The following is an 11,544-nucleotide window of genomic DNA, read 5'->3' on the forward strand; positions in this document are numbered from 1 at the left end:
TACCCCAGATGGGACTCGAACCCACAATCCCCGGCTTAGGAGGCCGATGCCTTATCCATTAGGCCACTGGGGCATGTGTTAGCGAGCGGCCAAATGCTATTTTGAGCTCGCTACAGTAAAGCATGAGTCAGGTATGCGTCATAGCTGGCAAGCGAAATGCCTAGACCAAAAACGTGTTTATTTTTTCAATAATTTAAGGGGTGAAATATTCCTTGTCGCTATCGTATCGCAAAAACTTTTTACCGCTTGAATAAAAATTACCAAAATAAAGAAACAGAAGTATAAAAGTATTGGTATAAAAACAATATAGGAAATTAAGTCACTATTCTTATATAAGGTATGTAAATCTAACATTATATTGTATGGAAACCACAAAAAATAAACACTTGTACTATGAAACAAACATAACCCAATTATACATATGTATGTAAGTATGTTTTTATGTTCTTCGCACAAAACCAAACAGTTTATTTTAACAATAAACTTAACTGATAAAGATATTTTATTTTGTTTTTGTTCTTGTTGTTTTTGTTCTCAGCTGTCCTGCGTTTCATTTAAGCAGTTTGACAACAGAAATCACATGCCCCAGTGGCCTAATGGATAAGGCATCGGCCTCCTAAGCCGGGGATTGTGGGTTCGAGTCCCATCTGGGGTAAAGTGAAGTACTTTTTTTTTACCCCTTAAAATGTATTTTTGGATCCAAATATTTGTGTTGAAATACAAGTTTGAAAATTGTTTTTAATAAATGTAGAGATTTGTTTTCAAAATTTTACCAATTTTTGCCTAAAAAGAAGGTTTGCATTTTTTTAATATATAAGACATTCTAATAAAAAAAGGTTCTCACAAAATCTCTAAAATAAAGTAGCCACCACTCGCCTCATTTGTTATATGCAAATTGGAATTACATAATCTGGACCACTGACAGCAGCAACAGCCAGAATTCTCTGCCGTCTGTCTATTGGACTATTGTATTGATTTTTTATACCGTACATATTTATTGTGTTTTTCGTTTAGTCTTTGGGTAAACGGCGCATTTATTTATTACAACTACATTAAACCGAAAATGTCACGACATTAATTTCGCAAATGCGATTAATAAACGTCAGCATAATGTCATTGTTTGCAAATACCCCAAAGAGGCGATTGTAGTTGTTGTGTGGGGCAGCCATTATGTACAAGCCATTGACCACAAGTCAAGTAAAGTCAAGTCAAGTCTGGGCCAAAAGCTAAGGCCCAGACAGACAGACAGACTGCGAGCAGTGCAAACATGATTTACACCCATCCATTGTCTGTGCTTAAATTGTTGGAGGAAAAGTCAGTTGCAAATAGGAAAACCGCCGCCAAGGTGTCTGAGCGGTGCGTGTCCCACAATTCAGTGAGTCGACCCGACCCACTTTTGGCATCTGGGGCCCGGTTGGCCGCCTGAAACGCGGCCCGCTAATGAGAGACCCGGAGGAAATTAAAAACTGGCAAATTGCAAATCGGGGAAAACGGGGGAGCAGCTGCTGCTGTGATTCGGCGGCGGACTGAAAGCCTTGAAATGTCGCTGGACGAAACAGTTTTCCAGACCACAAATCGCCCTGGCAGCCGGGCGCATGCAAAAAGCCAATCTTGATTACAATCGGTACGGATATCAGGTCTGGCCAGGGACTTCTGAAGTGGGAGCGGAAGGTGGAAGGTGGACGGTGGGAGTGGCTGGGGAGGCGGTGCCCATCGGTCCGCTTGTTTGCATGTTGCCGGGCGATAAAGATCAAATGAGAAATGGATGTCGCCGACGCAGAATCCAGATGACGGGTTGCATGCTGCGTAGATATTTGCATCGCGCCGGTGACAAGATTTGTGAGTGCCCAGCTGCAAATCGGAGCGAGGCAAGTAGCTGGCGGTCCGCAATTAACAAGCTCCGCCGCGCTGCCAAGAACGTACTTCAAAACGAAAAAAAAAACATAAGAAAATCTCGAAAATAATCTTTGAAACCATATTCCAACTGATATATATTCCTGATAAGAGAATAAGAAATGTACATTCGCCTTGACATACTTCATGTATTTATTTATATTGGACTAAGTTACTGAATGACATTTTATTTCGCAAAAAGTCTTTTCTGCTTGATTTCGTTTAACTACGAAATGTAATACAAACTCACTGCAAAGAGGCTCGTTTTTATCTCGCACTTATACAACCGAAAATTCAATTTCATTTCGATTATGACTAGGATCGATTTTACTTTACTGCCTCCACCGAAATTCAAATTTTGTGAGCTCGTCAAACAGGTTCCCGCTTGACTCTCGGTAGACGTGTTCGGCTGATGTACCTACAACTAATTGACAGCTTCCAGTTCGATTCGGAAAAGCCGTTAACAGAATTTCGTGATATGTCACGCGCCGGGCAATGAGCATATGAAAAGTTGCAGCCATAAACCTGCCCACATCTTCGGGTCCACCTCAATTACTCGGCCTCTGAGCGGACCGTAAATTATTTTGGCTGGCTGTGCAAATTAATTTCAACTAACTGACAGACTAGCCGAAACTCTCGAACCGCATTCGATTGCCGGCCAGCATTGGCTGTGTAGTCGTATTTTTTATGAGCGGCTACCCCGCCTACTTGGCCGGCAGGCCCGTCACCTGGCCGCCAAATTTGGCTATCAATTTGGCCAAATTTCAGCCCGCCGTTCTCCTGTGGCAGTGACATTTTCGTTTGGCTGACGCGTGCCTCGGACAACTGCAATTAGAGTTTGGCCCAAAAACCCATTTGTATGCCAAAAAAAAAAATATAAATTACTTACAAGTTGAGTTTTTTTATTTTTAATAATAGACAGAAAGTTACTTGAGACGTCAGAAAAACTGATACCTGCTCACAATACAAATACTTTAGTGAGGTTTAAGTTGTATGATATTTACCAGTTTTTCTCCAGCAAGAAACTATCTCATGAATTTGTTTAAAACTATACTTTGAAGACAAAATCGGTATAGGTCTTTTTGGGGAATGTGCATAATGGGACGGCCCCACCGTTAGGCCCCGCCCCCTGACATTGCAACAATGCCGGAGATGAACTATGACATGACCGCAGCTGGCATAAATCAAAGCGCAGTTCGAGCCATTGTAAGTCGACTAGGAGGCACATCACTGGGAAGATGCGCCGGCAAGGAGATTCGGTCTCGAGGAGTAGGTTTGGCTTTCACGCCGCCTGCAAGGGGCACACCTGAACTACAGTATGCCAAGAAATCTCACAGTTAACGCGACCCGCTAACTAAATCAACAGCCGTGGAACAATGGAGGGGATTCATATATATGTACCATACATACGGAGCGCAAGAGCCGCGCAAATTAAAGTTAATCGAATGCCTTTGACCTCTTTACACAGCCCTTCTCCTGCTGGCAAACTGCATTGCATTGCATTCGATTGGCAATTTCAGATAAAGCAGCCAGCCAAGAACCTTTGCCATTCGATTGAAGCCGAAACAGGGAACACCCTGTGCTGTAAATTAGAACGCAGCCATCTAGCGGGGAGTGGTGGGACCTGCGTGTGAGTGGCGCCCCCTGACGTGAAAGGGGTGGGACAAAATTTGGAAATATTTTTGATCGGTGATTGATCAGGGAAATTTTAAGGGAAAACAACATCAAAGGGGAAAATTTTTCTGAAAACTGATATTTAACTGTAAATAAACAAGATCTTAAACAAGATCCGACATTATTCTTGTAAAAAAAACTTGATTAAAAATGATTCTCATAAAAATATATATGGTATGTTTATACCGTAAGCCGTAAATGTCTCATTGTGGGAAAACACAGTTTGAGTCTAATGACTAATAATATGCATACGATTAGCAAAAACAACACTTCATGTAGCAAAGTATTCGTTTTTTATAGATTAATAGTAGAACTAAACAAGTTTCAGTGGCTATAAGCTTGCAATTCCACATTTATCTGAACTTTCACCCCATAATACCACCTTGCACTTAGCGAACAGACAGAAATGTTATGTGAGCAAACTGCGGGCAGGTAAAAAATAAAAAAGGCGAACTGAAAATTAACCTTAATTAAATTTGTCATATCTGGGGTGTATGATCGGGCAGTCGGAGAACTTGTGTGGCCGGGCAGCTCTTTTCGGCTGGGTCTAGAACTCGCTCTAATGTCACCGGCAACATGACAGTCGACAACATGACGGCAAAAAGCGTTCGAAGCGGGCAGAAATTAAACAAAGCCAAGCAAATAAAGCAAAGGCGAAAATCTATGTTAAAACACAAGCGATTAGAATCGTTTTGGCTGACTAAAACACACCTAATTGCCGGACAAGTCGCTGGAGGACGGCTAATTGAAACGCCGCCCGCCTGTGTTTTTTACCAGATTCTTTTTCCATCAAGGTTCACTTCGAGCAATTTCTGTGTGAGTGCATAATGTTTTTTGCCATACTGCTTGATTTTTTCATTATGTTCGCTTTTTTGCGGCTGCTCAGAATAATTTCAATTTTATTTACCTGGCTCGGGGAGCGGCCACGGCCAGACACGTTTCGCTTTTGGCTTTCGGGCCCAAACAGAGCGGCGACAAGCTGAAATAGAAAAAATGCATTTGCTGGGCATGCAAACCGCGACTCCAGCGGACAATAAATACGGGCGACCGCCCATTTTTATGGCAATCAAACGCGTTGTTTAATTCGAATTGACTTTTTGAACTGGCTGGGAAACTGGGAAACGTGTCGCACGTGCCCACCGCCCCCTGCGATATTTTATTGGATTATTGGTGTAGGGATTGTCAACTGTCATTTCGATTATTGGGATCGCAGGCCAGAAATGACTGGAAATACTCGCAGATAACAGGCCACAATAGAGTCCCCCTTAATTTTGATAGAGCGCTCTCGACTTAATGGTTATCGTTTTTTAATGATTGATCGGCGGGCAAAGATAACGCTTTTTGATAGTGGGTATTATTGGTAAGCGATTAATGGGCAAGCAAAAAGAGAGTTAACTTTGATTTACAATCTATATTTTTTTGTTATTTTAAAAATATTATTTAATTCATCTTAAATACAGAGTAGAATAAAGATTATGAGTTATTCAAGTATTTTTATCCTCGTTTCCCAGCTTGGCATCAATATATTCTTTAATCCCAGCTTTGTATCAATAGAATCTTCAATCTCAGCAGGACAGCAAGAACTTTTTGAGTACTTTCCGATAAAACTTGTGCGTAGAGCCTCGAACACTCGAAAGTTTTCAGTGTAGGCTGCCTGGCAATTGATAGTTATACCGTAAACTTGCTTTCGGAACTATTGCACAACAGCCGAAAAACAAAAGCCAGCCCCTTCCCCCGAAAAAGAATAAATGCAATCAGCGGAAGTTGCCCGCTCCTTGCCTCTTGGTCAAAACAAGTTGCAGTTGGCTTGGGTTGAATTGGATTGCGGTGGCCTGCAGGCGGTGGGCGGTGGGCGAGGGGCAAGGGGCGTGGCATTGGGTCGGGTGCCAAACTTTGTGGCATAAACTTTTAATGAGTTCTTTTTATTTGCGATTTGCATGGCCACGCCCCCCATTTGTCACACAAATGAAATCTGCCAGAGCGAAATTGCATTAAGTTGCCGCTTGGAGGGCATTCATATCCACCACCCACTTTCCCGCCACCCAATCTCAATGACATTGCCTACTTGGAGCTAAAGTTTGGTCAAAGACTCACCACCCAGGCACCCAGCCCCCTTTTCCTTCGGACTCAATGATGAGCAGAAAACAAAAATTGCGAAATAAAATAAATAAATATGCCCGAGTGCAAAACTTTTAAATTGAAAATGCGCTTTGAATATTTCAGCGCTTCAGATCCTCCGGATCCTTTCGCCATCTTGTGCGCCATTGCACTCGCTAACTGCACTTGTGCTCATCTTTGTCTCCTTCCCAGATTCCAGCTCCCAGCTTCCGCTGCTGCGCCTGCCACGCCCACTTCCATCTGTCGACGTCTGCGAAAGGCGAAAATAATTTGAAATTTTAATTAAAAGTATTTGGGCAAAAGTTGCAGCGCTGCCAGCGGCTCTGCTTTTCTATCACCAGACAAATACGACAAAATCAAAAACACAAAAAACGAATAAGCGAAATCACGAGCGCAATTGGCAAAACTCTGTGAGCTGAGGGAGCGGAGGGGCTTGAGAAACTATTTCCGGGCCTGCTTTCAGCCCGCTCGCTCGGTGGCATCTCGGCTTAAATTTTAATATTGCCGCCGAAGGCAAAAACTGTGCACTTGAACATGCTGACGAGATTTGTGCGGGGCGGGGAGAAAGGGAGAAAGCTGCAATTGTTGCCGATGCGACAAGTGTCCCTCTTAAAGGAGCTTCGCTGCTCATTTCGTTTATTGGCTTGGTTATGCGGAAGTGGGCATCTTGAATTTTAAGTTGTTTCAAATTAAATCATTTTGTGTCAATAAGCAATAAATATTGTAGAAATTCTTATTCAAAATATGCAAACAAAAAGGTCACTGATCTATTAGACATCAATATGAGAAAACTCCTTTTATTCTTTCTATTGAAAGGGAAAGTTGATTTCGTTTGTTGTTGTTTGTTGGCTACCTAAACTATACATTTATGATTTTTATAATATGTATTTATTTTTTTTATTTAGTTATAATTTTATTATTATAATATTGTATGCATTTAGGGTTCCATTACATTAAATGGCACAAGGCCAAACAGTTTTGCGCATAAACGTTTTTGCTCTTAAAATGCGTGTTACTGCGGATGTGTGACACACGAATAACTATTAAAACAGAAAAAGTATTTGCCACTCGTGGAGTCCACTACTTTCCTCTGGCCATAATTAAACCTCAGTAGCTGGCGGAGCGAAGGGAAGAAGCCTCAAGAAGAGGAGCCTGCCGTATTCTTCGGTGACTTCGCCCCTTTCATGTTCGGTGCAAGGAGGAAAGAAAGAAACTTTATTAATAAAAGTTTTTCCTTTGGTATTTTAGCCAAGTATTATTAAAAACTTTCATATACGCAACGCTGGCAATTCCACACACCGCACAGTGACACACACACTCACACACATTCTCACACACACTGACACACGTGTGCGACAACATATGTCGACGTCTGTCGGAACATTCGAGCGTTAAATTGTGGAGGCCCTTTTTATGCATGCGACAATATTTGTTGCTGCTGCTTTTGCTTTTGATTTTGATTTTTGCTGCTTCTTGTGTTGCCTTTATTAATTTCGTTGTCATGACATTGAGTTTGGCAAGTTTCGCTCGTGGGTGTCGAATCAGCAGCTAATTTGCCGTTGTTTTGAAGTCTTCACACGTCAATATTGTTGACGAAAGAAGCGGAATTGAAAAGCAGAAAATTATCCTGCCAAATAATAAGTTGAAATAAGTAAGAGACTGTGCTGGTTTGAAAGGAATTTAAAAGAGGAAGCAATTTTACAATTCTTTAAAGACGTGGCTTAAAATTGATTCTTGGATCTTGTTATTTCTTCAGGTTATATTTTTGCCTTACAGTACATCCCCTTCAGGTTAATAGTTATCAACGCAAAGTGGATAGTTTGGTTGGCTCTTTGCCAGAATTGTCAACCACTCGCCTCTTTTACGGACATCAGGGGAAGTCCCTGGGCTGCCGTATCTGTATCTGTATCAGCATCCGTATCCGTATCTGTATCTATTCAGTGTTGTCGGGTTCCAGCTCTCAAACTATTTGCACATTGAGTGCATGCATATTAGCATTGGAAAGAGAATATCTAATGAAGTGCGTCCCGTCCATTAACCGGGGAACGCATTTTCTCTTAGTTTAGTTCCATTAGAGCGCAGTCTGGCTCTGACTGGATTCTGGATTCTGGAATCCAGGTTCCCCCGAACCGCCCGCTTGCTTTTTTACGGCTCTCACTTAGCTAGACAAACTAAACAACTAATTAAAGTAAACCAAAGGCATTTAGCCAGAAAATTCGTTGACCAGATGGGCGGAAGCAATAGCCAAGCGCACACAAGTGCAGAAACAGCATGAATATGCAAATATGAGCCTGTCATCCAGCTCATTTCCATTTCCATTCCCGTTCTGCGCTTTCCCATTTCCTTCAATTGGGTGCGTTGTTCATTAATTTGCTGACTGGGGAAAAGCTGGATGCCGGGACATCACAGCTGCTTCGTTGACATCGATACGGCAGCGGTTGACTTTGTTGGCTCTTAATTGATTGCAGCCATTTAGGCATCACTCTCCTCAGTCCCAGAACCACTCACATTCCCAGCCTCAGCCTCAGCCTCATCCTCATCGCCATCCTGGTGGTGTGAATCTTTGCACTTGTCTTTGAATTAATTAAGGAGCGTGTTTTGAAGTCGGGCTGTTTGCCAGCAGTCGCCACCAGAGGAAAGTTATGGAAATTGCCTACAGAATTTAGAGTTTACATAGGTATTTATCTTGATCACTTTCTACTAGTGGAATCTAGTATAATCCAAACATTATTGCTAAATAAAGCACACGCATCTGTTGTAGTTGTACTCTATACCTATAGTACACTTTATTTATAGAACTAAATCGCTCACACATAAATAGCTTGCGGGGAATTCTTTTGAAGAAGGAAAAAATGAAAAGACAGTGAACGTATTTAATAAAACAATTCATTTAAGTTCAGAAGATTTTTTCATTAGAATAATATTTAATATGGGTTGTTCCTGGGTTTTTTTTATGATATTTGATTTCAGTTTTGAATACTAAAGTCTTCATGATGCATAAATACTTGTCAAATCATTATTAGATTTATAGGAGTTTTCTTTTATTGTATTATCGCTACAAATTATAAATGAGATATTCTTACATTGCTATTAAATGCATTTTATTATGAAACAAAGTCATTATTCATACAAATGCTTTTCTGTTTAATAAACATTATTTTTGATTGGAATGTTTGCCAATTTATAAGTATGGTATTTATTCAGACTGCTTTGTAAAAGTGAAAGTATTTTTAGTTCAAGGCGCCTTGGGTCTTATCATCATATGAACTGTTTTCAAGGAATACGAAGTGTCGTGCCAGTCCCCGCTGCTCCAATAGATTCCGGTGCCATCGTAGTCGTAAATAGTATCTGCATCCGAATACACGCCGTTCAGATTGCTTCACAAGAAAATAAGTAAGTTCATATATATATCATAATATTATCTAGTAATATTATATTACCTAAAACCACATCTAGAGCCATACCACCAGGCTCCATCGCTCAAACTGGCGCACCTGTCCTGAGTATCCTGATCATTAGTGCTAAATTTGGCCAAAAGATTTGAGGTTAGTGCATCGCCAGCATTGCCGGAGTATTCTCCCAGGGACAGAAGTCGGTAAGATGAGTTCTCGTCGCCCACTTCGAATCGATCGTATCGAGCGAACCTCTTTTCTCCCTCAAAATCTTCCAGCTGAATGAACAACTCGTGCTGTTCCGATTTGGTGATTTGATTGAGAGTCTCTAGCCCAATGAAGAATTCTCCCGTCAAATTGCCGAAACCATCGCGATAATCCGTCCAGTTGCGATTAAAGTCAGTTTTGCCATCCAGTCTCCTCTGAATAACCAGCCAACCAGATCCGGCTATTTGGCTGTCGCAAAAGACCGAAACATCTCCCATTGTCGGCACTTTAACAGATTGAACTCCAGTTGAGTTCTCGAACTGTGTGCATGTCCTTAGGTTAATTTGCTCCTTCTGGTTTAAAACTGCATTATTCTGTAGAGGTTGAGGTGCTTCGGTAGTTGATGACTTTTCTAGTTGTTCTCTTTTGAGGTTTTCAACCAGTTTTTCACAGGTCTCATATTGCGATCTTAAACTGGTTATCATCGCTGCAGTTTGGTTCAGTTCTGTCCTGCAGTTGTTTAAATTTACTTCTTGAACTGGATTTTGTTCTTGGTTTTTGCAGTTGTTTAAATTCACTTCTTGGACTGGATTTTGTTCTTGAATTTTAACGCTGTTTAAACTTGCATCTTGAATGGGTTTTGTTTCTTGATTTTTCGAGCATTGCTGTAAGGCTTCTTGCATTTCTTTAATTTGCTGGCTTTTAATCCGATTGAGTCCTTTGCTTTGCATCTCGTACTTTCTTAGACTGTCTACAAGATTGGCCTGAATTTTGAAATTCTGTTCCAGATTTTCATATTCCCTTGTAAGCTTCAAAAGAAGAACCAGCAAGTATTGTGCAGTAACTCTTCCGTCATCGGCGGGATTGGAAACTAGTTGGCTGACTTGCTGAATACCCGCTTTTTCGATGGACGTGAGTGTGAGTTCGGGAGCATATTGATAAGTTCTCGTTGGCTGGTGCACCCATCCTCTGGAATCGCACACACTCAAACCGATCGCAATCAGAACTAGCCGAGATGCAGCTCCCATTGCTTCTCCGACGGGCAATGAATTCAGACTGAGGCCGCCACTAACCGGGGAAATACTTTATAGTCATTGTGTGTGTGTATCTAGGTTCTTCTCAGGAGCAGAGCCAGATTGGAAACCGGCGCATATTATATAATTTCTTGGAATTACACGTTAAAATTAACCAGCTAAGATTGCAAGCACATAATAACGTGATGTTGTTCAACCGAAAGAAATATGAGTTAGGTATTTATTGAAAGAATGGATGTATCTCAAAAACATATTGCTTAATATTAAATTATAAGGACGTCTTACACTTCAACATTGATTTCATTGGGGGCTGAAAGATAGTATTTCTGTCAGACTGGCAAATAAAAAACCCATCCGACTTTCTTTCCTTATTAAATGAGAACTTTAAATGGACGACAAGGTGGGGGGCAACTGCCTACGGTTGCCACACCAATTAAATGGTTATATTTTATTAAAAGCGCGCTACAAAAGACACATTGCCTTTGCCAATTCCGCTGGCAATGGCACTGCCATTGCCATTGCCATGGCAAATAGACGCTGCGATTCTCGCTCATTTTGCGGTGCAACTGAGCGTATACGCAACGCGGGGGCAAAGCGCCTGGAAGAGCCACAATGGGCAGGTGTCTCGACGCCGTCGGTTGCCATAACGCCTGTGCTGACGTGGCACGTTGCCTCCCCTTTCCCCCTTCACTACCCCACGAAGAACCCGATACCAAAGTCGAAAACGAACCCGGCCCGGATCGCAGACCGCCGCAGGACGGGCCAGACAAACGCTGTTATTTATTCCGGATTTGTCTACCTTTCCCCTTTTTATTTATGTTTGGCAGACGCCAATTTTCATGGCGGTGGATGCAGCTGAGCTGCGTCTGCAGGTCTGCTGGTACGTAGTCGCCTCTTCTTCGTTCCCGGGCAGCAAATCCTGCCCACATCCACGTGACTTCTTCGCCATCTACCGCTCCAACCAGCCGGAAAATAAAAGAAACCCAAGTAGCAGCCCGCCCTCTGAACCAACTGTCGTCGGAGTTGCCAGCTCACCTTTGATTGTCTTAGAGCGGCATGCTGGTCAGCCAGTAATGAAATCTGCCCCGGCCCTTTGTTTGCTATCTGCGCACAAAACATTTCTGCTGTAAATATTTTAGCTGGAAATGCCTCCGCTTTAGCTGCTGTGGCTTTTGTTGCCCGGCCTTTGTCTTCGACGGAATTGAAACGTTTCGGATTGTTGCCAG

General features: G+C 42.0%; 1 protein-coding gene and 2 non-coding genes across 3 annotated transcripts; 1 reads left to right on the plus strand and 2 right to left on the minus strand.

Annotated features, from left to right (window-relative positions):
- Positions 1-73, minus strand: Trnar-ccu. Its single transcript has one exon. It is a non-coding gene; the product is annotated as a tRNA-Arg (tRNA).
- A 509-nt stretch (positions 74-582) lies between these two features.
- Positions 583-655, plus strand: Trnar-ccu. The gene has a single exon. It is a non-coding gene; the product is annotated as a tRNA-Arg (tRNA).
- An 8,246-nt stretch (positions 656-8,901) lies between these two features.
- LOC108094815 (fibrinogen-like protein 1) lies at positions 8,902-10,304 on the minus strand. Its single transcript, XM_017195586.1, has 2 exons — positions 9,126-10,304; positions 8,902-9,062 (listed from the first exon to the last, which is right to left on the minus strand). Exons 1-2 carry the CDS (start codon positions 10,013-10,015, stop codon positions 8,921-8,923), a joined length of 1,032 nt encoding a protein of 343 aa, XP_017051075.1. The 5' UTR covers positions 10,016-10,304; the 3' UTR covers positions 8,902-8,920.
- Positions 10,305-11,544: the final 1,240 nt, after the last annotated feature.

This window comes from Drosophila ficusphila, unplaced genomic scaffold (assembly GCF_018152265.1).
Source record: "Drosophila ficusphila isolate 14025-0441.05 unplaced genomic scaffold, ASM1815226v1 contig_414, whole genome shotgun sequence".
In the NCBI taxonomy this organism is placed as follows: domain Eukaryota; kingdom Metazoa; phylum Arthropoda; class Insecta; order Diptera; family Drosophilidae; genus Drosophila; species Drosophila ficusphila.

Coding starts and splice junctions, on each gene's coding strand:
- LOC108094815 (XM_017195586.1), bottom strand. CDS start 10,015: ATGCAAAGCAAAGGACTCAATCGGATTAAAAGCCAGCAAATTAAAGAA. Junction 9,063..9,125: donor GGCTCTAGATGTGGTTTTAG/GTAATATAATAT, acceptor TTTCTTGTGAAG/CAATCTGAACGGCGTGTATT.